Source organism: Aricia agestis, chromosome 7 (assembly GCF_905147365.1).
Source record: "Aricia agestis chromosome 7, ilAriAges1.1, whole genome shotgun sequence".
NCBI classification, from domain to species: Eukaryota; Metazoa; Arthropoda; class Insecta; order Lepidoptera; family Lycaenidae; genus Aricia; species Aricia agestis.
In genome coordinates, this window is record NC_056412.1 from 3,606,174 (window position 1) to 3,632,481 (window position 26,308).

Genomic DNA, 26,308 nt, shown 5'->3' on the forward strand with positions numbered 1-26,308 from the left:
AAACTAGCGCTACTAATGCCATCTAATGAATCCCGCTTGAGCAAAATCGAGTGCTGCTTTAGCAGCAACGTCTGCCACGTTTCTGCTAAAGCAAACTGCTAAAGAAGCTTAAATATTTTTCCGATTTGAGTCAAAGTTTCCCGCAGGAGCTAAAGAAACCCGGCCTTACCGGTAATTGACATAAGTACTAGAGATGTGCCGACTAGTCGCACAGTCGGTAAAGCCGACTATCCGGCCACTTTTGCCGACTATTCGCGACTAGTCGGCGAATAGTCGGCAAAAAGCGCCGACTATCCGGCTTTTTATTATTTTACTATTATTGATATTACATTTAAGAAAGCCCTTGATTATTTTGAAATTAAGTGAATTGAGAACGTGAGTGGAAGAATCGAAATTCGTAACATACGGACAATAACTCATTTTTTCCCTAATTATTTTAATAAAACTTGTGACTTATCTACTTCATAACCAAGCTAATATATCTGGCTACACATATAATCCATACTTTTTCTATTTCAAATATTTTTTCCGGCCCTAAACTTCTCGTTTTTTTGTTTTCCATTAAAACAAAAAAACGAGAAGTTTTTTCATGTTACTTACCCTATTCATCTACTCATGTCTTGAATTGTTTTTGAAATTACTAGCTTGTAAATAAATATCTATGACATTTTTTTAAATAACAACATAATATCTTCTTCATTCTAGACATTATATTAAAAAATACGTGTGGCACTCAGGACTGCCGCGGTAAAGCTATGCCGCTTTATATCATGACGTTAACATAACCAGAACACGATCCGACACGTTCGCAGGCGGCGTATGCGACTTTTTACGCGAATCAGCAGTAAACAAAGCGTTACGAAAACATCTGAAACCATGATCGGTTGGCCGACTAGTCGGCCGATTAGTCGGCTTCTTTGTAACCGACTAATCGGCTAGTCGGCCAAAGTCATGATCGGAACATCTCTAATAAGTATCTAATATTTTCGATAAGCTAATAGTCAAAGGAAGAATCGCTCTATCGGCCTAAAGCTTGTCTCTACTCTTTCACAGTCTTTACAACGACCTGAAATTAGTGAATAAAATATGGGAAACAAATGAAACAATTATGTTCGATTTTATTAATTTTTTATTACATATTCCATTAGAATAGTACTATATTTTATTTATTGTACATGCTTACATCGTCGACGTACACACTCCGCCACGCAGGGGCCAGGGCGCTACCAACGTATCTACAATAATACAAAGTAAATGCTGCAGAGGATTCGTTCTACATGTAAATGCCACAGTGAGACTTCGTCTGCACGCGCGCTTTTAATATCGTAAAGCTAGTAACTGTTATTACGCTTTACTTAAAATTTTGCAACACTGCGCCAACGTCTCGAAAGGCTAAGTTGTTAATTTTTTAAATTTTTATCACTGTTGTAACTTGTATGATGCAGCATGCTCTTTGCTGTGCGATATAAAAGCGATCGCGCGAACGATTACAGAAGCTCTCTAAGTATCTAGAAGCTTTAGTCTATGGTAGGTTGTCGATGGTACTAGCCGACCGGCTGCACATAACAGTCTATGGCGCGTTTGAGCGGTAAATACCCGATTAAATTATACTTTTTATTATGGACGAATAAGTTAATTTAAAAATGTCTGCCAGCCGAGCCGATCGGTATGGATTATTTTCAGCCTCTTACGACTCTATGATACATCCCGCCTTACAAACGATTCGATATAAATAATTCAAGCGTAGAGATATGTACAATATTATATTACACGTACGTTATTAAGTACCTATTTACAAATTAGAATTCTTTATACATTATAAAAAGATAACTATACCGCTCTATACCTTCGTCGAATCGATAGCTACATTCTCAATAGGTTATATCGATATATATATAAGGTTTTAATTATAATAATGTAAATAAAAATACATCTTAAAGTTCCTAAATAAAAGTAAGACGTATTACAAGTATTGCTTCGTTTCCTCACATCTCGCCAAAATATCACTTTACGTGGGCTTCAGCCCGCCTATAGGAATTTAGATTATTCCAAATTTAAAAAACGTTACCTAAAAATATCCTCACCCCGTCGTCCGTTCAGTCCTTTCGAGAGCGATAAATTAGATTTCAGAAACTCTAACACGATTAGACACCACGATTTAATGACACATTTATGGACATACACTATGGCTACGTAGTACGTACTTTACAATAAAACGTTTCCTTAATGACTTACGAGTTACGACTAAACTATTAGGCGTACGACGATCGAAGATCACAATAACGACGATCCTTAATGACTTTCAAGCGATATCACTACGCTCAATACACATAAAAATTACGGACTAAGTTCGGATAAGTTTAGACCCTAAGACGATCGTCTACAGTCGATTATTGCACAACTCATGGAGCGTTACGTATACGCGTTACTCGTCGAGGCCTTGCGAATGGGCCAGCCTATTGAACATCCACGAAACTACGGCGGACGCGAGCGGACAGTTCGTTAGCCGGTAACCACAGAAACGTCCGTGCTCGGCGTCAGCCGCGGACAGCTACGACTATATCAGTGAAGGGAACGGTGATCGCGTTTCTACAGTTGAGATTCATTCGCCACGCACTCGTAGTTTAAAATATAATTAGTTGAAATATAATACAGGGGAGCGCCAAGATCGAGTTGCCATCGCGCAAGGGCGAACTCCGAGCCCCGGCGGGAGGGCCACTCCGCGCTACCGGGATACATACTTTCGGATAAATAATATAAAGTATCTAAACTTTAGGGATAAAATATTGCTTAAACAGTAGACAGTATTGCGAGAAGACCTCGGGTCTAGTAGAAAAGGGGCGCCTACAAGAATAAAATATTATGTACAAATACCTAGGTGTAGGGAAAAATTAATATTTGGCTAAAATACTTTAGGAATACCCGAAAACTACGTCTAAGCGATGTAAATAGGTATAAAAAGGTCGCGTCGAGTCGCTACCCTGTAGTCGGAGGCCGCTCATCGGTCGGCGAGTCAGGTGCGGTGGCGCGCACGGCCGCTGCGCCGGCGCTTACGTCGGCCGTCACGCACGAACACTATGTTGGCGGGGTCGTCCGCGAGCTGCGGGTATCGGGCGAGGGGGTGCACGTCCCGGGCCGCCCAGCCGTCCACGACGCCGTGGGAGATGAGCTCCTCCTTCTCCTCCTCGGTCCAGGCGGCGCCGCCCTCCCAGCCGGCCGCCACCAGCGCCTTCTCTCGCTCCCAGGCGCGCGCGGCGGCCCGCTTGTGCGCGTGTTTCAGCAGGCGCAGGCGCTCGGCGGCCGGGTCCGCGCCGTACCGCAGCACGATCACGGCGCCCCCCGACCCGCGACCCACCGCGTGCACGCGGACCTGAAATACGAGAGGTTCTTTAACACTGGCGATATTATGTTTAATTAAAATCGATTCAAAATGTTTGTGCATATCTTATAAATTATAAGTAATGTAAACACTAGTCCTTATTTATTTTAAAAAATTAATTTTAATGTCTTTAGGTTATGATGACCTGAATAAATAAATAGGTATAACACCACATATAGAAATTACACCTAGTGTGCTTCATTTGTTCGTAACATACACACGTAATACTAACGTCCCTCTCAGGCACGAAGTTGCTATTGTATCGCAATGCCGACAGTAAACTAAAGCTCAAATGAGATAAGTCCAGTTGGTGATGCCTGACAGTTGTTTCGACCTGAGGCGATATGCCGTGGAGATATTGAATACAGTTTTTTCAGTTCATCTCTAACGTTGGATGTCAGCGGAGTCAGAATACATCATACGTGGGAGAGCCATGCTCCGGCACGAATGGGCCGGCTCGACCGGAGAAATACCACGTTCTCACAGAAAACCGGCGTGAAACAGCGCTTGCGCTGTGTTTCGCCGAGTGAGTGAGTTTACCGGAGGCCCAATCCCCTACCCTATTCCTTTTCCTACCCTCCCCTATTCCCTTCCCTTCCCATCCCTACCCTCCCCTATTACCCTATTCCCTCTTCAAAGGCCGGCAACGCACCTGCAGCTCTTCTGATGCTGCGATCGTCCATGGGCGACGGAAGTTGCTTTCTATCAGGTGACCCGTTTGCTCGTTTGCCCCCTTATTTCATAAAAATAAAATAAAAAATTAAATCACAAACCTCCAATCCCTGGTCGTTGGTCTCGTCTTGCGACACGTTGAACTTGCCAGACAGGCGGCGCAGCTCCTCCAAGTCGTCGCGTATCTTCAAGGAGTTGTCCTTCACGAAGTAGAAGACGTCCTGGTCGTGTATGTTGAAATGGACGTCGAGGAAGTAGGAGTTATTGAAGACGGTGGTTATAACGTCCTCGACTACGTTGTTGGCTCCGTCCGCGACGCTGATGTAGGCCTTCCCGTCCACGCGCGAGATCAACACTCCCTCCCCGAAGATGCCGCGCTTGTAGGACACACGCGGCAGCAAGTTACGCGTGATAGGCTCCATTTTCAATAGAGGCGTCGGCACGAACTCTAAATCGGCGAGCTTACTGTTGACCTGAAAATGGCAAGAGGCAAGAGCTTATGTTAAATCGGTGTCGGTATTGCAATAGCGGGTACGGAACCCTTATAAAAATGATTATCAGGTCTACCAGAATCTAATGGAAAAAAAATGGAAAAAGAAATTGACGCTACCAATACTGGGGAAATTGGAGAAAAACGTTTGATACTTTCCTCATAGCGGCTGATTCTGTGTGTGATACATGCAAATGTAAAAAGTATCCAAAGATTAAGTATATTTTTTGAAAATCTCCCATCCAAATTTGCCATTAGATTCTGGTAGACCTATAGTAACGTAACTTGAATAAAATAATGATTGAGATGATAATTAAATTTGAGGTTAGCAACTCTACAATACAGGCAGGTGACGTCATTAATCCTAACTCTAATGATTACGTATCAAATGAAACTCACCTTTTCGATGATGCACTGAAGTCCGGACAGCACGCCAAACTCGGGTGTCAACTTTGGCGCCGACACCGCGTTGATCGGCTGGTAGATCATGTCGGTTATGTACTTCGCCCCCATCATCTTCGTCAGGTCGTAGCCGTACAGTTGCAGCCAGTTCGCCAGGTTGGTCATGTACGGGACCTCCTGGTTCCTATTGATCGGATCGTTGTTCCTGAAGCGATAGATGAAAATGTCCGTCGGCAGGCTCAGCTTGCTGGCCAGGTGCTCCCAGCTCGGCGTCATCCACTGCCCGACGATGGGGTCGTACAGCCTGTTGTCGAGGTACAACAGGTTCGTGTTTACGTCGAGGATTCCTCCTTGGAAGTCCACTGGGAGGTAGAAATCAGGGTTCGTGTCCTTCACTATCTTGCCGAAGGGGCTCCGCTTGATCTCCTTGACGATTTCCCCGTTTACGTCGAAGACGACGACGGGCGAGCCACCGTGGTCGGTGGCCACGTAGTACCTCCGGTCTTCGGTCTCGACGCAGGTCAGGAACTCCCGCTGGTCGTACAGGAACCGGATGGTCTTCTCGGTTTTGGGGTAGTGCATGTGCGTGACCAGATTCGGCGACTGGGGGTTGCCGTAGAAGAACTGGGTTACGTTGTCCTTGTCGTCCCGCCGGGCGACGAGGCGGTTCTTCTCATCGTAGTGGTACCACATCTGGAACTTGTCCCGCTCGAAGGCGTGCACGAACTGGCCGCGCGCGTTGTACCGGTACTTCTGCTCGCCGCGCCTGATGACGAACCCGCGGCCGTCGTAGCTGCTGAACTCCACGTCGCCGTACTGGACGACCCGGTCGCCGATGTCGTACCCGAGGTACCGCTTCTCGCCGTGCTCGATGACGCCGACGACGTTGCCGTTCTCGTCGTACACGTACTTCCAGTCATCCTCGGAGCCGACGACCTCCATGAGGTGCCCGTCGTAGTTGTAGCTGACCCTCTCGCTCGACGACGTGTCGCCAATCATTGTCTTCTTCGATCTGATTCGATTCCTCACGTCGTAGTCCAGCTCCAGGCGGAACACGTCGAAGGATTTGATGTTCATGAGGACGGTTTTGACTCGGCCGTGGTCGTCGTAGTCGGTGATGGTGAAGTACTGCTTGCTCGTATCCTGCATCACGGAGCGATTGAACGTGTTTCTGTAGATCCGCAGGTCGCTCACCCCCTCGAGTATGCCGAGGTTCTGGTTGTACTTTAGCCTCAGCTGCGGCATCTCCTTGCTGTTGATGTTCACGTCTATGGTGGACAGGCGCGCGTTTCCGTCGTACTGGTATTTGAAGTGGGCGTTGTTGAGGCCGGTCTTGGAGTTAAACTTCATCTTTTCGTCCTTGAGTATCCCGGCGTGATACTTGTACTCCTGCTTCAACTCGTAGTCGGGGTCGGTCGTGACGACGTTCTTCACGAGGTGAGTGGTCTCGTGGTAGACGTAGCGGACGGACGACGCGCCGGCCAGGACGGCATCGAGTTTTCCGGAGTTGTCGTAGACGTAGAGAATTTTACCCGACTGATGGGGGAATACCTTCGCGAGAATGAGACCGTCGTCGTTGTAGAGAATCTCGTACGGATGTCTGTTCATGGGCGAGAAGTACTGGTACTTGAAGTATCCGAGGGTAGTCATGAGGGCGAACGTGTGTATGTGGCCTCGGGGTGTGGTTAGGTTCTGGAGCGCTCCCGCGTCGTCGTAGTCCAGGAGGTAGTCGCTGCCGCGGGGCGTGGTCACCTTGAGCGGCAAGCTCGTGAACATGTCCCTGAACGAGTACGCCAGGGATGATCCGTCGCCGTACTTGATTTCGTCCAGACGGCCGGCTCGGTCGTACCCGTAGGATTCGTTGAGACTTCCCCACCGCCAGCTGATGAGTCTATTGAATCTGTCGTAGTCGAGCTGCACCTCGGTGAATATGCCGTTTCGGGGGCCCCACTTTATCGGCCGCGCCATTCGGTCGTACGTGACGTTCAGCAGCTCCACCTTGTCGTCCATGAACACCGCGACGGTCGAGGTGTCCCTGTCGTACTCCAGCGTCAGAAGATTGTCGCCGTTAATTCTCAGTTTGCGGCCGATTTGAGCGACGGCTTTGCCACTTTTACCTTTGTTCGATTGCAGGCGTCGCAGGAAGTACCGCCACTCGAACCTGTTGGCCAGATCGCCGCCGACTTCCGTTCGCTGTTTCGCGGGAACGGGGTAGCTCTCCCCGAAAATCGGATCTATCTCGGACAGGATCGTGTACGGGACGGCGTCGGTTGATATCATGTGGCCCCAGGGCATGCTAGTCGAGATGCTGCCGTCGGAGGAGATTATCGTTTTCGTCTCCGCCTCGCCGAGCCTCGTGTTGACCATGGATCCCTTTATGAGAATCGAAACCGGTTTTCTGCCGTTTTCGCTAACGAGAACCGTGGCGCCCTTGATGCTGAGATCGAAAGTCAACGTGATGATTCGTCCGGTGGGAGTGACGGCGGACGTGAGACGGCCGAACTCGTCGTACTTGTATATGTAGCTCCGGCCGGTGCTGTCGGACTTAGACTTCAGCAGCCCGGAGGTTCCGTAGTAGTCGAACGTCGCGTTGAAGTTTTCGGGCGTTCGGATCTCCTGTAACATTTTCATTCGAGACATCTTAAGCCTGCACTTCTGACCCTTCGTGTTTTCTATCGAGTTGACCATGCTGGAGTAGTCCCGCAGCAGGAACACCTTGTTACCAGCGGCGTCGGTCACGGTGCTCAGCTTCCCGTTGCTAGTGTTGACGGTGTAAGTGAACACGTACTTGTTCTCGCCCGTCAGAATGTTCTTGGTCAGAACGTGCTGGCCAAAACGGTTGAACACGTAGCTCTCCTGGGTGTCCGGTGAGTATATCTCGTACTCGCGCGCGCCGCTGGCGTCCGGGATGCTCGCCATGACGGACCGGATCCTGTAGTTGGCCTGGTCGGCGATGTGCAGGACGCCGTCCGGGCTCACGCTCAGCGCCGATATCGTGTTGAACTTGGAGGTGGAGGCGAGGAAGTGGTCGGCCTCGAAGCAGTCACAGCCCTTCTCCAGGCAGTTGCACTTGGACTCGGCGCCGGCGAAGAGGGAGATGCGGCCGTCGGTGGTGATAAGGCGGACGCGGTTGATGCGCTGCGAGTCACTTTCGGCCACGTACAGGTCGCCGGCCGCCCCGAAGGCGATGCTCTGAGGCATGACGAGCGTGGCGGACGTGGCGAGCTCCACGTCGACGCCAAGCGGGGGCGAGGGGCAATGCAGCGGCCGGCCCGCGATTACTTTCACCCGCCCGTCTGGCGCCATCTGCAGGATCATGTGGTCGTCGATGACGTGCAGGCTGTTGTCGAGCGGGTTGATGGCGAGCTCGGTGGGCCAGCGCAGGTGCACCTCCTCCACGCTGAGCGTGCCCTCGCACGGGATGGGCTTCCAGTGCGCGCGATGCATGTGGTTGCCGATGACGGTCGTGATGATGCCGTCCCGGTCGACCATGCGGATGTTGGTGCCGTCGGCGAAGTACAGGACGTTGTCGGTGGACACGGCCACGCCCTTCGGGTAGGCGAGTTTGGCGTCCCGCGCCAGAGCCCCGTCACCGCAGTGGGCCTCGTCACCGGGCAGGCAGCGCTCGCCGGACCCCACCACGGTCTCCCAGTTGTGGTCGGGGTCGCTGAAGTCGTCGACGTCGCGGACCTTGATGATCTGGTGTGACTCGGGGTCGGAGATGTACAGCGTGCCGTCCAGCGGCGACAGCGCCATGTGGTAGCGGTACGACACGCGCGTGGCGCTGGAACGAGCACAAGGCGAGTTATATTAGATTACCATTGTACTATACAAAATAACACAACTTTGACTCTATTTATACACATTATAAGGTGTCAAAAATACCCAGAAACGACAGATATACACATACTTTAGGTATACCAATAATACACACAGTACTATAACAATATTTCTTGTAAAAAACAGTTTGAGACTTAATAAATAAATAAATAAATGTAATATCACCCAAATAAAGTCTTTGTTATTTTGTGATATAACATGAATATGTTGCAGTTGCACATATACTCCCATACTATAAAGACTTCAGGGCTGGTTACATAATATAATTATCATTTACTAGCTGTTGCCCGCGACTTCGTCCGCGTGGACTTCAGTTTATAGCGCGCGATGTCAACAAAATTAGTGTCAAAAGCTTTTATAAGAAAACCCTGGTACCCCTTAAATCAATACAGCTGTGCAGTGTGCACACAATAAGTAAGTATTTCATTTTTTTATATTAAACTTTATATTTTATGCCAAATTTTAAAGCATAATTAGCCCCCCAATTACACAACTTTATCCATAAACTATTTATCATTGATAGGTTTAAGGTTACGTCACTACTCACTGCACAGATAAAGTACTGAGTTATTTAATAACGTAGAATAGATATAACAATCGAAAAAAATCGAAACTTGAATGTAAGATGATACCACCTTTTATAGAAAGACTTTTGAGTAAGCGTCAGCGCGATGTAGAAGACGCACGGCGCCAACTATTATGAATTTTTGGAACTAACTTAATTTGAAAAAATTTACGCATTTTCACCCCCTTTTTTACAACGCTTTTTTCCAGTAAAAAAGTAGCCTATGTCCTTTTTCAGGCTTTAGACTATCTGTATACAAAATTTCATTACAATTGGTTCGGTAGTTTTGGCGTTTGGCGTGAAAGCGAGACTGACAGACAGACAGACAGACAGAGATACTTTCGCATTTATAATATAAGTATAGATTATGTGCACACTGAACAGCTGTTTTTGGGTATTTTGATTAATTAAGGGCCACGACATGGATATATGATAATTAATGGATACCACATACCAGGGTTTTAAAAAGTTTTTAAATGTGACACAAATTTTGTTGACACCGCGCGCTAGAAACTAAAGTCCACGCGGACGAAGTCGCGGGCAACAGCTAGATATGAATAAAAACAATATATATAATAAAGTAGGTATAATTAGTTCTATTACAATGAAGTAAAAAAAAAGACGCCATCTGTTTTCATATATTAGAATTAAAATGTTGATTGCATTGACATTTTTCTGGATGGAATATAGGCCAACACGGTACACTCGAACTCCTTTATTTTAGAGCACCTCAGTGTTGTCAACTTGTCACATATATTAGAAATGCAGTAGGAGTTCTATAAGATAGATTCATTATTAAACTAACGTATTAAAAACTATAAACAAAAACGCCATCTGTTGAATCGTATTAGAACTAAAATGTTCATTGCATCGATATATTTCTGGATTTTTTATAATATTATACATAAAATATTTTTGAAATATTATTATGATACATATTATATAATATTTAATACACATCCAAGACCCAGGAACATTGAAAACTTTTTGTTCCGCCTGCGGGACTCGAACCCTCCTGGGTTCGAGTCCCGCAGGCGGAACAAAAAGTTTTCAATGGGATGAGCGCTGACCACGCGCGTTACGGAGCCATCGCCAATAAAAACGACATCTACTGTCACATGTAAGAACTACAATGCGAAATAATTTTCATCGATATTTTCATGGAAATAAGATATTTTCCCACATCAAAATGTAGCCTATGTCCTTTCTCAGGCTCTAGAATAATTGTGTACAAAATTTCATTGCAATCGGTTGAGTAGTTTTGGCGTGAAAGCGAGACAGACAGAGATACTTTCGCATTTATAATATTAGTATGGATTACATTTCAATGTCAATCCATCGGTTTATATTTTACGTTTTTCATGGCGATTCTGGGTTTTTGGTTTTCGGACAATATGTCCTTTTTTGATAATAAAATTGATGTTGCCAAACAAAAAGGAAATAAAATACTCACTTTAGTTTAACGAGCGTGCGCACGGAGCCATCAGTGAGTATCTTGCGGACAAGGTTGAAGTCGCCAACGTACAAGGCACCGTCCGGCGATGAGGCCAGCGCGGCCGGCGCTAGCAGCCGCAGGCGCTTGGCCGGGCCCTCGCACCCGGGGCTGCACTGTAGTGCGCGCTGGTGCCCATCACCCATCGTGGTGATGATCACCCGAGGCTTGTGCTTCAGGTATATGTTCGTGCCGTCACCCTTTTGGAGGATACCTGAAAGAATTGCCAGATGAGTATTTGACGGTGTGATTCAAAATGCTTCGAACGTCAACTTTTATTTAATTATACGATAAACATCAGAAACATCGAACCACGTACCTTCATGGAAGTTGTACCGGTGATGGATATCGAGATTCCAGCCACCGACGTCCGAGATGCTCATGTCGTGGCCGCTCAGCTTGGTGGTCTGAACGTTCCAGATGACGTCCTTGCAGTCGGTGTACTGGTAGCCCACCTTCACCAGGGCCGTAGTCACGCCGTAAACCCTCTGGCGGTAGATGTTGAGGCGATTCCAAGGGTACGTGAACTTGATGACGGGATCCGCTTCGAAAACCTTCTGGAAGAGTATGCCCTCGATGGTTATGCGCAGATGTATCAGGGCGAGGGTCGGGGGAACCTTCTCCGGAGTCAGCTGGAGCTGGATGGTGGACAGGTAGCCGGCGGCTCGCGAGCTGTGGTACACCAGGTTCAGACCGGTCCCCGCTATCGGGACGCTCTCTTGAATGACCTAAAATCATAAATTATAATCAGAATTATTTATATGTAGTTTCAGACATTTTAGTCTCATTGTAATAATTGTTGTTTGTATAATATATATATATTTTGTAGTAAGTAATATTGTATTTAAATCAGTCATAAATTATAAGAATATTTTTATTTTATGGATGATTATAATGTCGATACTTTTGTTACGACTCTAGGCAGCCGTGTCACAGTTACAAGTACGGCTGCCAATGTTACCGCAAAGCGTTCTTTGTGAAAAGTTATGTGGTTCTCTAAAATAATTAATTAAATAAAGATTCAAAATGAATACCTAAGGATTCAGTTTAACATGTATAACTGGGAGTATAAGAACAAACTCTTCTAATGTTGCGAGTGTCCATGTGTGACAGCAGTTGCTTTCCATCAGGTGACTCGTTTGCTCGTTTGCAGGGGGCATATATTAACTAAGTGTACCTGAGATTCAGCGAGTATAGCGCTCCTGTCCGGGCAGGCACCCTGGAAGCCGTGCTTCCACGTCGCTAGCACCACCGGCTTCATGGTCTCGTAGTCGTGGGCGAGGCACGCCTGCGGCGGACCCACGCTGCCCTTGTCGTCCGAAGTCGTCATCAGCACCTCGTTGATTATCACAACCTAATGTGGAAGGTGAAAATGTGTGAAGTGAAAATCTCAGTAGTTGCTAAGAAACAAACTGCATCATAGAGGTACAGTACAGACTGTAAATACTGAAAATAATAAAATTGTAGACATACTTTGGATACAGGTACATTGAAATTTGATGTCCACGGCAGGAGTTTATCTATTTATTGGAGTTTTTGATTGGCTTACAAGTCAGAATCGGATAGCCAAACAACAACAGTGCTGAACACATCCTTTCAACTCAAAAATCGGGCATGAATGATGCAAACAGACAAAAATGTGACGATAACAACCAGAAGTAAGTACTTGTAAGTAAGGCTTCTTAGAAACGAACGACACGTGTCGACGGCACGCGTCGACGGTAGGCAGCCGTCGACGCGTGTCGTCTACAAGTGCTGTTCGTCTGTAAGAGCGCTAACGCTAACGCAAAGGTTGACTGGCAGTTATCTGCCGTTAGCGTCCCATATGGAATTAAGTCCGCCTCGGTACCTTAATCTGCATTGAGTATTTAAATAAAATGCTCACCTCATTCCAGGGTACGAACACAACTTGGGTGCTTCGTTTGAACGGAGCTCGGCCGAAGTGAAGGGTCACAGCGCCGCCGCCGTTCACCAGGAGGTCGAACCAGCCGTCGTCACGTGTCAGAGTGAAGCCCTCCAGGGGGGTGGAGGTAGAAACCCTCACTCCCACTAAGCCAGTGCCCAATGACGTCACTACCCGCCCCCGAATCACGGCGGACCGACTGCAATAACATCACGTATGGACGTTTAGGTCAGAGGAATGAGGTTTAGTTCATATCGAAAAGAGACAATTTGGCGATGCATGAAAACAATACGAAATTGAACGTTGCGTGACGCTTTTCCAATTTTGTATTGCTGTTACCGACTCGCCTCGCTCTCTCGATTCGGTGTGAAATGACTATTAGGGCCTCGTTATACCTACCGAGTAGATTGGCGAGACAGTGCTAACAGACAATTTGATTGGCGGAGAGCACTTTATAGCCATTACATTTGGTAGGTGTAACGAGGTCCTTACGGCTTCTATTTATAATTGAGATAAACTGGATTTGTATGTGTGTCTAAATACGGTGATATGATTGTTTTTTAAACCGTAAAGTCTAATTCTAAAACTTCACCAATTGATTATCTTACTACTTTGCCAATGTCTACACTAACCAAAAATTTTGATTTCAGTATCTACAGCGTGTTCACAAATCTACTTAATTACTAATTATAATATGTATACTATAAATAAAAAGCATAACACAAAGTCACAGGACACGGTATTGTACTAATAACATGCACATAATATGATAATACATTTTTATAATAATATTATAATATTATACTGGTACAAATTGTGATGAGCAAAAATGGATTTGTATGGGTATTCGATAACCGATGCAGAGTATGGAATACGTAATCCCAATATTTTTTTATTTCAGGGAAGTGAGGGCTAAAGGTCTATCGAGGATATATTTTGTTCATCACGAACATTATTATACCAAATATCTAAATACAGAGGTAGACAAACATGATAAAACTACACACACTCCTACCTACGTCAGGTCGTAGCTTACCTCGTGTTGAAGTGATTCCAAAACATACTGCGCAGCGGATAGTCGGGAATGAACAAACAATGAGTATTTTTAGATACAAGAAATATTAACTTAAGCAGAAGATTCATGTTAGTTAGCATTTGGACGTAAGACAGACAGCACATGTAATATTGCTCGAGTTTTCCTGAAAAGTCGACCGTCGTAAAACAAAAATATAGGACAACAAAAGGTGGTCTTATCAACTAAAACATTTAGGATCGACTGGGGCACAACATTGCGAATCTTATATATACATATTACTTCTTTACGATCCCGATAGAATCAATGATATGCATCACGTGATTCTAACCGCTGGCGACATCGAACACTGATCTCACCTCTCGTTGAAGGTCTCGTGCTTGGCGTAGTTCTGGAGGCTCCCCTCGTCTATGAGGAATTTCATGCGCTCGAAGAAGGACGCGGTGATGGCCGGCGGTTGTTTCCGGAGCAGGATGTCAGTGGGCTTGGGCGAGGACACGCACAGCTGGCTGCCCTTGCACGCCGCTGTGTGGCAGCACTCCGGATCCTCGCAGTCCACCAGGCCATCTGAGAACACAAAAAAGGAGTTTTAAAATAAGCATTTTGTTCCTTGCTTTTCACCATTTTTGTCCTGTTGTAGGTCCTGTTTCATTTACATGTAAACATGGTAAGATAGCCCGAGCCGCACCTTTATCGTTATCCTTCGAATCGTCGCAGATCTGTTCTTTCAGCGTCGTGCAGTCGGGGCCGTCCCATCCCTCGAAGCACTTGCACTCCCAGCGTCCGTCGTTCGCGACCCTGCACTGGCCGTGTCCGGCGCAGCCGCGGGGGCATCCCTCGAGCGTGCAATGTCGTCCGTTCCACCCGGACACGCAGAGGCAGGTGCCGTTCTTGCACTGGCCGTGGTCACTGCACCGCGCGTCGCACAGCTTCGACGTGCAGTACTCGCCCGTCCACCCGGCGTCGCACACGCACGCCTCGCCTACGCACCTGCCGTGAGGCCCGCAGTCTAGATCGCATACCTCTGCAAAAAGATATTACGTTTTAAATTGATAATATTACGATTGATTCTATAGAAGTATTAAATTGTGGTTTCTCTTAAGGTTCCGGTCCCGCAGGTACTAAGCTCGGGGCCGTACTGACGTGGTGTAAAGCGTCAGTAAATATTATTAAGTTTTTGTTTATATTGTTGAAAATAATGTTTTTACCTTTCGAGCAGTCGTCGCCCGACCACCGCTGATTGCAAGTGCAGGCCTGAGTGTCCACATCGAAGGTTCCGTGGCCGGAGCAGTCGGGGAGACACTGCAGGGCGTCTTTATCCATGGTCGCGCAGTCCGAGCCCTTCCATCCCTTTTTGCATACGCAGGTGCCGTTGATGCAGAAGCCGTGGCCCGTGCAGGTCGGGTGAGGGCAGTCGACCTCCTCGCAGAACTTGCCCTTGTATCCTCTGACACAGGAGCATTTTCCGTTGACGCAGTGACCGTGGCCGTGGCAGTCGGGGACCTCGCACTCGTCGTGCCGCAGCGAGCACTCCTTGCCCTTCCAGCCGGGGTTGCACTGGCATTCCCCGTTAATGTACTCTCCGCGTTGGCTACACAGCACCGGACATACGCCTGGAAGAAGGAAAAAAAAATCGGTGCTTAGAAATAAAAGCAGCGGTGTACATGCAGTAAAGGTAATTTTGATTTTTGCTGATGTTTTTAGTACTTGCAAATAGCTTACTTTCGCTACAATCGTCTCCTCCGAAGCCGGGCTGGCATTGGCAATGTCCCATCAGACATTCCCCTTTGCCGGAGCAGCCGTTGGGGCAGTTGTGAGTCATGTCATCGGCGACCATGGCAACGAACGATACCTCCTGGGGATCGCCGTCGTCGTTGTAGAGAGATAGAAACCAGTGACCTTGTTCCATGTAATGCGTGACTTCCTGTTTCACGGACGGCTAAAAAATATAAAAAAATAAGTTTTCTTAAATATACATTTTTAAAAAAAAATGTTTTAGAGATAGCAGCTGTTGTTGATACGAGACTTCATTATTATACTTACGTGCGAAGCTCTCGTTGTTCGGGGTTTAAAACCACTCAGTACTTCCAAAATGTGATACTGAGTATGAGTCGGTAAAGCGTTTCTCCTTGCGTAGACGCCAATCGATGCTCCTCTAGGTATCATGTAATCGAACTTAACATATGCCGGCTCCGACTGATAGAATTGCATATTCCAATAGCTATATGGAGGGATTTCTTTCGATATCTTTTCACCTAAAGTTATTTGTTTAAACGTCGTTCCATCAGGTGGAAAGGACTGTGCGGGGAACGTTCGAGCACCTGAGACAGAAAATATAATGTAATCCTCTATATAGGCAGTGAATAATATTAATTGCATAACCAAGCGCGATGTGATGAATGACTATATACGATACTTGTCAAAAACAAACCTACCTACATATTTTACTTTACAAAATATCATGACTAATAAAAAGCACGTGCAATTTAATAAAACGCTTATATCTATTTAGATGTTGTTAATGTTTTTCATGCATGTTAGTAAGTTAGACACCAAAAGAGCTCCAAAGATCCGAAATGAATGGTAATGGAAGGTTAGTTAATTATTTTTTAACGCTATTCAAGAGGCCTCACCTTCCAATATTAGGATCGGTGGAGGCTTTATTTTTGGACAAACACATTGTGGAACCTCAGTCGTAACACATATATTAGATTCGGTGGACGTCACAGAGGCATAATCTGTTGTGAAATCGCTTACATTGCTGTTTTCTGTTTGTGTAGAAACTTCAACTTCGCTTTTAGATAATATTATAGTTGGTTCAATCGTTTCGGTTGTAGCTTCTGGATTATCTACTGTAGAACTCTCAGTTGTCTCAAATGTGGATTGTTCCTGAACGTTCGTTTTTGTTGTTTTTTCTACATAGTCCTCATAAAAGTCGTCTGCAGAATTACTGACTTCACAAACAGGACAAGAACACTCGCAGCTTCCACCCATATCTTCCGCATCGGGAATTTTTGTTATATTCGATAATACTTCAGGCTTATTGAATTTCGTGGGCAAAGTCGGTTCAATATCTATTGGAGTGATTTTTACTGTTGGTATTTCGTTTGTATCACCGACTGTGGGTACTGTTACTGTCAACGAATATAAAGGTTTGTATAAATCATTATTCGCACCATCTGCAGAAATTGTTAGATTGATCAAAACGTGTTTTGGATTAGACGATGTTTCTGTTACCTTGGAATCAGTGACAACATTTTGAGTTGAATGTTCCATTGGAGTAGTCGTAGTTAAGAAACTATTTGTATCATTAAAAAGTTCATTGTTATTTACATTTGGCGGTTCCTTCGTTATGAGATCAACATGCTCTAATAACGCATCAGGCTTGTGAGTAGTAAATGGGATATTAGTCACAGTGGAAGCAACGTTCTTGTTTGATATTTCCGTTGATGATTTTGTATCCATCTTCGTCATAGAAGAGGTAGTGCTCGTAGTGGTAGTAGTACTAGAAGACAGTGGTGTAGACTTTGTTACGGATGTTATTTTGTCACTTTCATATTTATACTTACTAAGATTGTCCTCTACCTCATCTGATTCATTATTTGATATGTGTAATTGTTCATTGACCTCATTAAGTCTGGTTAGTAGTTTTAGGTATTGAAGCCTTTGTACACCATATGAATAAATAGAAGGAAAAGCATCACCTTGCATATCTTCAGGTTCGTAAGCTATGTTACTTTTTGCCTCAGCATTGAGTTTAGAATGTTCTGGCGGTACTTCTATACCATCAGATATATTTTCTGTGCTTGTCGAAGTTTTATAACTGGTATCAGTTGTTGTTACAGAAGGTATTGTCTTATTAGTTAACAATTGCTTATCTATTTTGTCAAGTTTAGTGCTGCTAGTTGTTAAATTATTAATGTTACCAGACCCAATTGTGCTTGACGTTGTTGATGAAGAAGCTGTCTCGGTGTCATCTTCTAAAGGAGTCGGAGATATATCCGAAGGCACACCATGCACTAAACTAGAAGATCCCACTGAAGGCGTAGTGATTAAATCATGCATATCTACTGTGGAAGAGTTTGTGATAGGAACAGAAGATAAAGAAGCATGCTCATCTACGCTTCTACGTGGGCGCGAATGATTTTCCCCTTTACCTGTAGCAGATGACGTCGAAGGTTCTTGCCTCGTTAAAGATTTGTTACTTGATTCGAACGCGGCCTTCGATGATAAAAAATTATCATTACTCGAATCACCGACTAATACTGAACAGGGCTTAGCATTTTGATATGACCAGTTGTCGGTGAAATAGGTAGCTAAAACAAAATAAGGTTCATTAGAAACGGATGCATATAAAAATATATAGCAAACACAAATTATTTGTGATTTCTTTTCAGACATTACCTGACATATACGAGGCGATGGACAACAGGAGTACAAATAGTAAGATGAAGACTATCGCAGTACACTTCCAAGAGCATCTCGAAGATAGGCCTTTTCTGAAGTGGAAGCGAGATGCTGCTGGTGAGAAGTGAGCTGCCCTAAGGTTATTCCTAACGGGGAGGACCGGGACAGGTTGCCCGAAGGCCGGGTGCCTCTCACCCCTGTCCATCCTCTCCAAGGTACTTTTCTCTTGTTTCCCAGGACTACTGCACGATGAATTCGATTTGTAGTCCATAGACGGATTTTTCTGAATGTCCCCTGAAATCACATATTATGCCATATATAAGTAGATACAAAATTGATTAATATGTATATAGCATATCTTTTAAGCCAGGTGTCTGTCTTTATTAATTAAAAGTTGTCATGTTGTTTACTCAATATGTGTATGGTATTCGTAATAAAGTTTATAATATAAACATAAGTAATAAATAGTAGCCCGCTTAACGAAATCAATGTTGGTGCCTGGTTAAAATCTGTCAGCTAAAAGGTGCCCATACACGGGACAATTTGTCGTTTCGATCGATCGTCAAGAAAATCGTCCAATCGATCTTTTGAACGTAATCGTTTGCGATATTGCTACACACGTACAATTTGTCGTTCGAGTTTAACATCGAGGAGATAAATCGTCGATAATTGTCCCGTGTATGGCCACCTTTAGCCTAAGTAATTTTATAGTTTCATCGGAGTATATACCTGAAGGAACGTAGAAATTTCCAGACGGCGTGCGCACCAGGCAGGAGGGCTCGAAATCACCCAGGTCTGCCGGGTTGCCGGTGATCCTTCCGTTCAGGCGAGACATTGTCGGGTTCCGTGGGGGCACATCGGGAGGTGGCCTGACGCCTTCTAGTAAACAACCTGCAACCAAAAAGAAGAGCAAATGAGTACAAGAAAAAAAAATACGTGTGACACGCGGGGACTCCCGCGGTAAAGCTACTATTGCATAGCATCTTTTATCAACGTATGCAATTATAATTCTCATACATTAAGTCGCACGCACACAAATACCGTGCTGAAGACTGGCAAAGTCTGGCACAAACACCGTGCCGAAGTCTGAACCGTTGTGTCGGTCGCCGCGCTCAAAGCCCACGATAAAAGCTTTGCAATAGCTTAAAACAGGGGTTCCCAAACTGTGCGTCGCGGCGCCCTGGTGCGCCGTAGTCCGTGGAAAGGCAAGAGGGGCGCCGTGAGTCGATCCTCCATCATTATCCATAACCACAAATATTATAAAATTAAATTATAAGATTATGAATTATACCAAACAGGCAGACGATTAAGACCCAGTTTCATCAAGCAATCTATACTAATATTATAAATGCGAAAGTATCTCTGTCTGTCTGTCTGTCTGTCTCGCTTTCACGCCAAAACTACTGAATCGATTGCAATGAAATTTTGTATACAGTTATTCTAGAGTCTGAGAAAGGACATAGGCTACATTTTGATGTGGGAAAATATCTTATTTCCATGAAAATATCGATGAAAATTACTTCGCATTGCGCGTGGCCAGCGCTCATCCCGGGGGTCCTGGGTTCGAGTCCCGCAGGCGGAACAAAAAGTTTTCAATGTTCCTGGGTCTTGGATGTGTATTAAAATAATATTTCAAAAATCTTAAATATATTTTATGTATAATATTATAAAAAATCCAGAAATATATCGACGCGATGCAATGAACATTTTAGCTCTAATACGATTCAACAGATGGCGCTTTTTTTTTTTACTTCGTTGTAACATAGAACTAATCATACTTATTAGTTATTATGTTTTTGTTTATAGTTTTTAATACGTTAGAATATTATGTTTAATAATATTATCACTTGCTATAATAATAATCAATCTATCTTATCTTATAGAACTCCTACTGCATTTTTAAGGAGTTCGAGTGTGTTGTGTTGGCCTATATTCCATCCAGAAAATATATCAATGCAATCAACATTTGGAAGAAGTTTTATTTAAGATCAATTAACATAATATTACTGTCCATATATGATAGAAATGTAAACACTAAAATACTATCTAAAATATACAGATATATTATATATACAAAAACATCCACATCAACATTTTAATTCTAATATATGAAAACAGATGGCGCTTTATTTTTTACTTCATTATAACAGAACTAATCATACCTACTTTATTATATATTATTGTTTTTATTCATAACTAGCTGTTGCCCGCGACTTCGTCCGCGTGGACTTTAGTTTATAGCGCGCGGTGTCAACAAAATTTGTGTCAAATTTAAAAACTTTTTAAAACCCTGGCAAGTGGTACCCCTCTTAGGGCCGCGCAGCGCGCTACACCGGAATGGCAGCGCTGAAAGTGCTCGCCTCGCCGCTGCCATTCCGGTGTAGCGCGGCCCTTAATTAATCAAAATACCCAAAAACAGCTGTGCAGTGTGCACATAATCTGTACTAATATTATGAATGCTAAAGTATCTCTGTCTGTCTGTCTGTCTGTCAGTCTCGCTTTCTCGCCAAACGCCAAAACTACCGAACCGATTGTAATGAAATTTTGTATACTGATAGTCTAAAGCCTGAGAAAGGACATAGGCTACTTTTTTACTGGAAAAAAGGGTTGTAAGGGTCGTAAATTTGTTCAATTTTACGACCCTTTTGGTCGTAAATTCATAATAGATGGCGCCGTGCGTCTTCTACATCGCGCTGACGCTTGCTCAAAAGTCTGTCTATAAGAGGTGGTATCATCTTACATTTAAGTCTCGATTTTTTTCGATTGTTATATCTATTCTACGGTATTAAATAACTCAGTACTTTATCTGTGCAGGCAGTGACGTAACCTTAAGACCAAATTTCACCAACGACTGTTAAAGTTAATGCTCGAATTAGTATCACGTTAGCTGTTTCGTTTTTCATATGAATGAAAGAGAAGACAGGATATTTTAACAAGCTGTTAACACTAACAGACGTTGGTGATATTGGGGCTAAACCTATCAATGATAAATAGTTTATGGGTAAAGTTGTGTAATTGGGGGGCTAAATAAGCTTTAAAATTTGGCATAATATATAAAGTTTAACATACAAAAATGAAGTACTTATTGTTTGCACACTGCACAGCTGTATTGATTTAAGGGGTACCAGGGTTTTTTTATAAAAGCTTTTGACACCAATTTTGTTGACATCGCGCGCTATAAACTGAAGTCCACGCGGACGAAGTCGCGGGCAACAGCTAGTGTTAAATAAATAACGGCTTGTTAAATCAGTTAACGGCCTGTTAGAGCTATCGAGCGTTCCACCATACGCTAATGTCATGTCAAATTGCCTAACACGGTGTTAAATTTTAATTCCTGCTGGGGAGGTCCGTTAAATATATAACAGGCCGTTATAATAGTCAAAACAACATTTTTTTAAAGACAATATCCAATATCAATAAAAGAATCTGTTTTCACTTTTGAGTGTTGCCGCCATGTTTCGCCACATCCGTACATATTATTTATTATTTTTCATGTTATGCATAATTATTTATTTTCATTTTGTCCAAAATTCAGCCCTCGGATTTTCCTTGACATTGCAAATACACTGACTTGTATCAAAATTACCAAGCCGAAATAAGTAAATAAAAGTTTGTATCATGATTCATGTTTTCAGCTTTGATAGATCATAATTATTAACCTGGTAAATTAAAAAGAACTATTGTAGTGTAACAAATGTATGCGATCAGTGATATTTTAATTTGGTCGCATTATCTACCAGATGACGTATTATACGAATAAGGTGATACATTGCAGCCAACATGTCGTATTAAACTTGTACATTGCAATTTCGTCGCCTTATAACAAGAACGAACGAATTGAATGTTATTCACTCGTTGTTCACTTAACGTTGCATTTACTAATCCTCTGTTAAATTTTTACTGTGGGTCATAAGTATTTTAACAGTCTGTTTAATTTTCCAAGGTCCGTTAAGTAATGCCTTATTAGGATTTAACAAACAGAGGTTGGTGAAATTGTCTAAATGTTTGTTTATTATTATTTACTTGCATAACCTAACTATAATCATTATAGGTGTTTATTTATATATCTTTTGTAATACCTAGGTAGAGAAAGGCGCCGTGACAAAATATTGACTTGTAAGTGCACCGCATGCTGAAAAAGATTGGGAATCCCTGGCTTAAAATAATGCTGGTGGTAGATGAAATAGATTTCTGCATGTACTTATTATCTTCTTAGCCCGGCCGCACATTTTCCGAAATTTCTGATCAGAAAATTTCGGACGCCCGCCGGAACGCACTCTGTTCATACATTTTGTTGTAAATCCCGCACACTATCAGAATTCTGACGTATCAAAATGTATGAGCAATGCGGGGCGTCCGAATTTTTCTGATCAGAAATTCGGATAATGTGCGGCCGGGCTTATGGTTCTTTTCCTGTTGTTTTCCGAAGATAGGCGCGATTAAGAACTTAGGTAAAATTGTTGTGAATTCACTTTAACCCTCCTTTCTAGCAGTTGTGTTATAGAGCTACAATTAGTATTATTAGTTCGCGTTATAGTTTCGTATTTAAATGTAGATTATCTTAGCTGCTAAATTGTATTATGGATTTAAGTACTTCTGATACAAAGTTTGTGATATTCTCCGTAATATAATTCGATACTAAGCCGTTAAGCAAGCCGTTTCCAAGCTTAGTTTCTCATAACTTTACGACAGATAAAATTAACAGGTAATACAATTAGGTTGTTAAAGTTAGAACGCTTATAATTTTCACGATTTCAGTCGGAATAAAGGAAAAAAATAACGAAATAGGAACTAGAATTCAATCATTCATAACGAAAGTGACGGTTGTGGAAATTAAATTAGAGCACAGTGTAGATAGTGGAGCCGGCCAACGGCCAGGAAACGAACAGGGGCTATGGAAATGGATCAAAGATTGCGTGTTTCGGCAGTCAGTTAATAAACGAAATATATTAGATCGGAAGGAGCGGCCGCCTCTCCCAACGCTACATAATGAAAAATCGAAGACTCCACCCGTCTAACTTTTGATCCTTTACAAATTTTAAAGATTCCTTTGAACGTTAATTAATTTATTGTCGGTCGATGTAGCCGCAAGAAAACTCAATTAATTTTAAAGGGTTTTCAGTGTTTTTTTCCCGATCGTCGAGAAAAGAAAGCTTCGCCATAAGCCCCTTAAGACGATCCGCGGCAATTAAATGTGACGCGGTTTTATTTGCGTAATTACTGCTGCGGAGCAGTCCGCTCGCCGCTTTATATCGGTATAATTTATTTATGAACCTAGTTACGACAACTTTTATACATTTGTTAACAGTATTTTTCTTTACGGTTCATTGTTAGCAAAACGTGCTTTTAAAGTAATACTTAGGTATCTACTATATTGTTCTTCTTAAGGTGCCGGTTGGCAGCGGACGGCGGTTGGCAACCGCAGACGACGTGTCGTCGCGACACTGGCACAACACTGGTTTGTATGTATTTCTATGAAATACTTTGCACAGCTAGCGACACGAAGCTAGCGACACATTAATCTATATATCTATATATATTATATAAAACTCAAAGGTGACTAACTGACTGATTGACATAGTGATCTATCAACGCACAGCCCAAACCACTGGACGGATCGGGCTGAAATTTGGCATGCAGGTAGATGTTATAACGTAGGCATCGGTTAAGAAAGGATTTTGATAAATTCTAACCCTAAGGGGTTCAAATGGGGGATGAAAGTTTGTATATAATAATACTTCTTAACGCGAGCGAAGCCGCGGGCAAAAGCTCGTAGAAATATTTATGGATATAACGTGTCGCGACATCACTTCGTCTGCGGTTGCTTCATGTCGTTCGCTGCAAACCGGAACCTTTAGACGCAAACGCGAGAAATAAATCATGTGGAACCTCCTAACAAAATGTACACACACGATCCACCAATCTCGTTAGCGAATTCAATAAAAGTAATTCCACTCTAATGCGTTCAGAGTCCGGCCATTACTACGCGATATCTTATTAACATAAATAAGCCAGTTTCGGGCAGAGATTAAACGGGGCAATCCATCCGCTGCCCCCGGCCCCGGTATCGGAGGCCCCCGAAAAACTAAATCACGATCTCCCAGATCTAATTTAGGAGGACCAGCGTCGTCATTAATACATATGTCAGCCGGCGTCCTACAACAAAACGCCGGCCGTTTGTTACCGTTGTCGGGAGGAATTATGGTAATCGGTGGAGTGTCTTTGTGTATAATGATGGGTAATTACTCCGACATCGCGGGCGCCCCCGGGGGCACCGGATGCCCCCGGCCCGAGAATTCGACACTCGTTAACTGGATCGTCTCAACTTAAAACGAGGACGCGATTTTAAATGTCGCCACGGGATTTGTCTCAACTTTTACGGCTTCGAACGTTTTTTTTACCTCGCCTGTGAACTGGGTCGTTTTTTACATAATCCATTGAATCGATTCGCGCCACTGGAACTAGGCTTTGAATAAAATAACCCTCGGGGTGTAAAGTGGGAAGTGCAAGAGAAAAGTTTGGCGACTTTGGTGCTGCTGGTAATGTAACAAATTTACGAGTTTGCCAATTAAGTAATTGGCAAACTCGTGGAACGTCGAATTTGTTACCATGTGGTTCTATTCCCTGATTTCCAAAGCATCACTTGTTCCGACACTGTCACCCTAAATAAAAGCAATTGGCGTGACGCCGCGCATACGAAGTCAACGGCATTGATAAAATTTTCATATTACTATGAGATTATCCCGTTTGTTTTATCGTTTGCTGAATTTTATTTACACTTTTCCTCTATTTCATACCGATGCACATTTATTGGTTCCCCCTTTACCATAAAACTGTATAACAATCAGATTCCCCCCTCGGCCCTGTCGTGTTCCGGTTCGTTAGTTTTTATATTTTCGAACATGTGCCTCCCGTGTCATGTACCGTTGCAAACCGAGGCTTTACATACGCTCACTGTGCCTCATTTGTCGACCAACTAGAGCGGGAAAAGTTCATATTAAAACAAACGAATCCACCTAAACTCCAAATAAATATATATGAACGGAAGGGAAAGCTAAAACACGGCTGGGATGGTTTTAGTTTTTACAAACAAGAATAAGTCAATTACATTTCATTTCAATTTACGACAGAACAATAGGCATAGCCTGTTCTGGGTGCCCATCAAGATTTATTAATTGTTTTTCTAATCTTTTTGTTACAGAAATGTTTAATTGCATCACTTGATGCAATGAGTCACTTTAGTGTTTAACAAGTCTACGTTTCTAGCGGATATGTTAGTCACCGGGATCATCAGATACGCGCTCGCAGTCGGGCTGTCAAACGTATATCTGTTTCAGGCCGTTTCATAACTCAGGACGTTGATATATGGCGCGCGGTTGTGACGCGGCGACGAAAACTTAATACATTTGGGCAATCTCTCCCGACCGAGACGTCGCACGTGCCGCATCGTATGCTCGTTACCGCTCTAATGACAAATTATATCTTAATTTCTCCTGGTGCGTCAGGATACAGAGATATTATGTACAGAACTGAATATATTCTTTTATCTTTGTTACATCAGCGACGTATGAGGCTTCTCCTATACTGTTTCGGCCTGTCTGAATAAAAAATGTGATGATATCGCAGTTTCTTAGTAAATAAGTTTTCTGAGTAAATAAAGATGATAAAGCTATTCAATTGAGTGCATGAACATTTTTCCACGGGCCGTATTCAATAAGTCTTTTGTTAAATCCGAAGCGTTTCCGAATTTCAAAGCAAATCTCTTTAAAGGATTTATTTTACCAATCGAGTTTATTGATCGCGATTGTCCGCCATCTACAATAGGCTTTTCTTGCTGATCTCATCGAACTTTCAATACACTTCCGAGTATGAAAAGTTCAGGATAATGGATCAGCGGGCGATTGTTCCGGTGTGAATGGGGCCTAATTATAAGGAAGTCACGCCGATGCCGGACCAACTTCCCGATTGTTCCCCAACTATAAATCGTCCAAAACTACAATGTCCCCAGTCGGCTGATCAAATTTCAATGCAGCTACTAATTTTAGAGCGCTAGACCAACAAGGTTATGTCATAAAATTCCCTTTATTAAAGCCTGTATATCTTGCTAATAATAAGTACACAATGC

The 26,308-nt window shown here is 43.6% G+C and overlaps 1 protein-coding gene across 6 annotated transcripts in view; it reads right to left on the reverse strand.

Moving 5' to 3' along the window:
* Window positions 1–1,116: 1,116 nt before the first annotated feature.
* The window catches only part of LOC121728944 (teneurin-m), a 447,859-nt gene continuing 422,667 nt past the window's right edge, over window positions 1,117–26,308 (reverse strand). For 2 of the 6 annotated variants that reach the window (XM_042117288.1, XM_042117285.1), the window contains 16 exons: window positions 18,913–19,074; window positions 18,181–18,477; window positions 16,410–18,092; window positions 15,820–16,097; window positions 15,499–15,715; window positions 14,985–15,389; window positions 14,465–14,800; window positions 14,136–14,343; window positions 13,780–13,806; window positions 12,726–12,942; window positions 12,018–12,194; window positions 11,160–11,568; window positions 10,802–11,054; window positions 4,941–8,727; window positions 4,153–4,524; window positions 1,117–3,370 (listed from right to left, as the gene is read on the reverse strand). In XM_042117288.1, the coding sequence (XP_041973222.1) occupies window positions 3,014–3,370; window positions 4,153–4,524; window positions 4,941–8,727; window positions 10,802–11,054; window positions 11,160–11,568; window positions 12,018–12,194; window positions 12,726–12,942; window positions 13,780–13,806; window positions 14,136–14,343; window positions 14,465–14,800; window positions 14,985–15,389; window positions 15,499–15,715; window positions 15,820–16,097; window positions 16,410–18,092; window positions 18,181–18,477; window positions 18,913–19,074 (9,185 nt within the window). In that variant the 3' untranslated portion in view covers window positions 1,117–3,013. The remainder of the gene's footprint in view (window positions 3,371–4,152; window positions 4,525–4,940; window positions 8,728–10,801; window positions 11,055–11,159; window positions 11,569–12,017; window positions 12,195–12,725; window positions 12,943–13,779; window positions 13,807–14,135; window positions 14,344–14,464; window positions 14,801–14,984; window positions 15,390–15,498; window positions 15,716–15,819; window positions 16,098–16,409; window positions 18,093–18,180; window positions 18,478–18,912; window positions 19,075–26,308) is intronic. The other 4 variants (XM_042117289.1, XM_042117290.1, XM_042117291.1 and 1 more) reach the window with 4 other exon arrangements.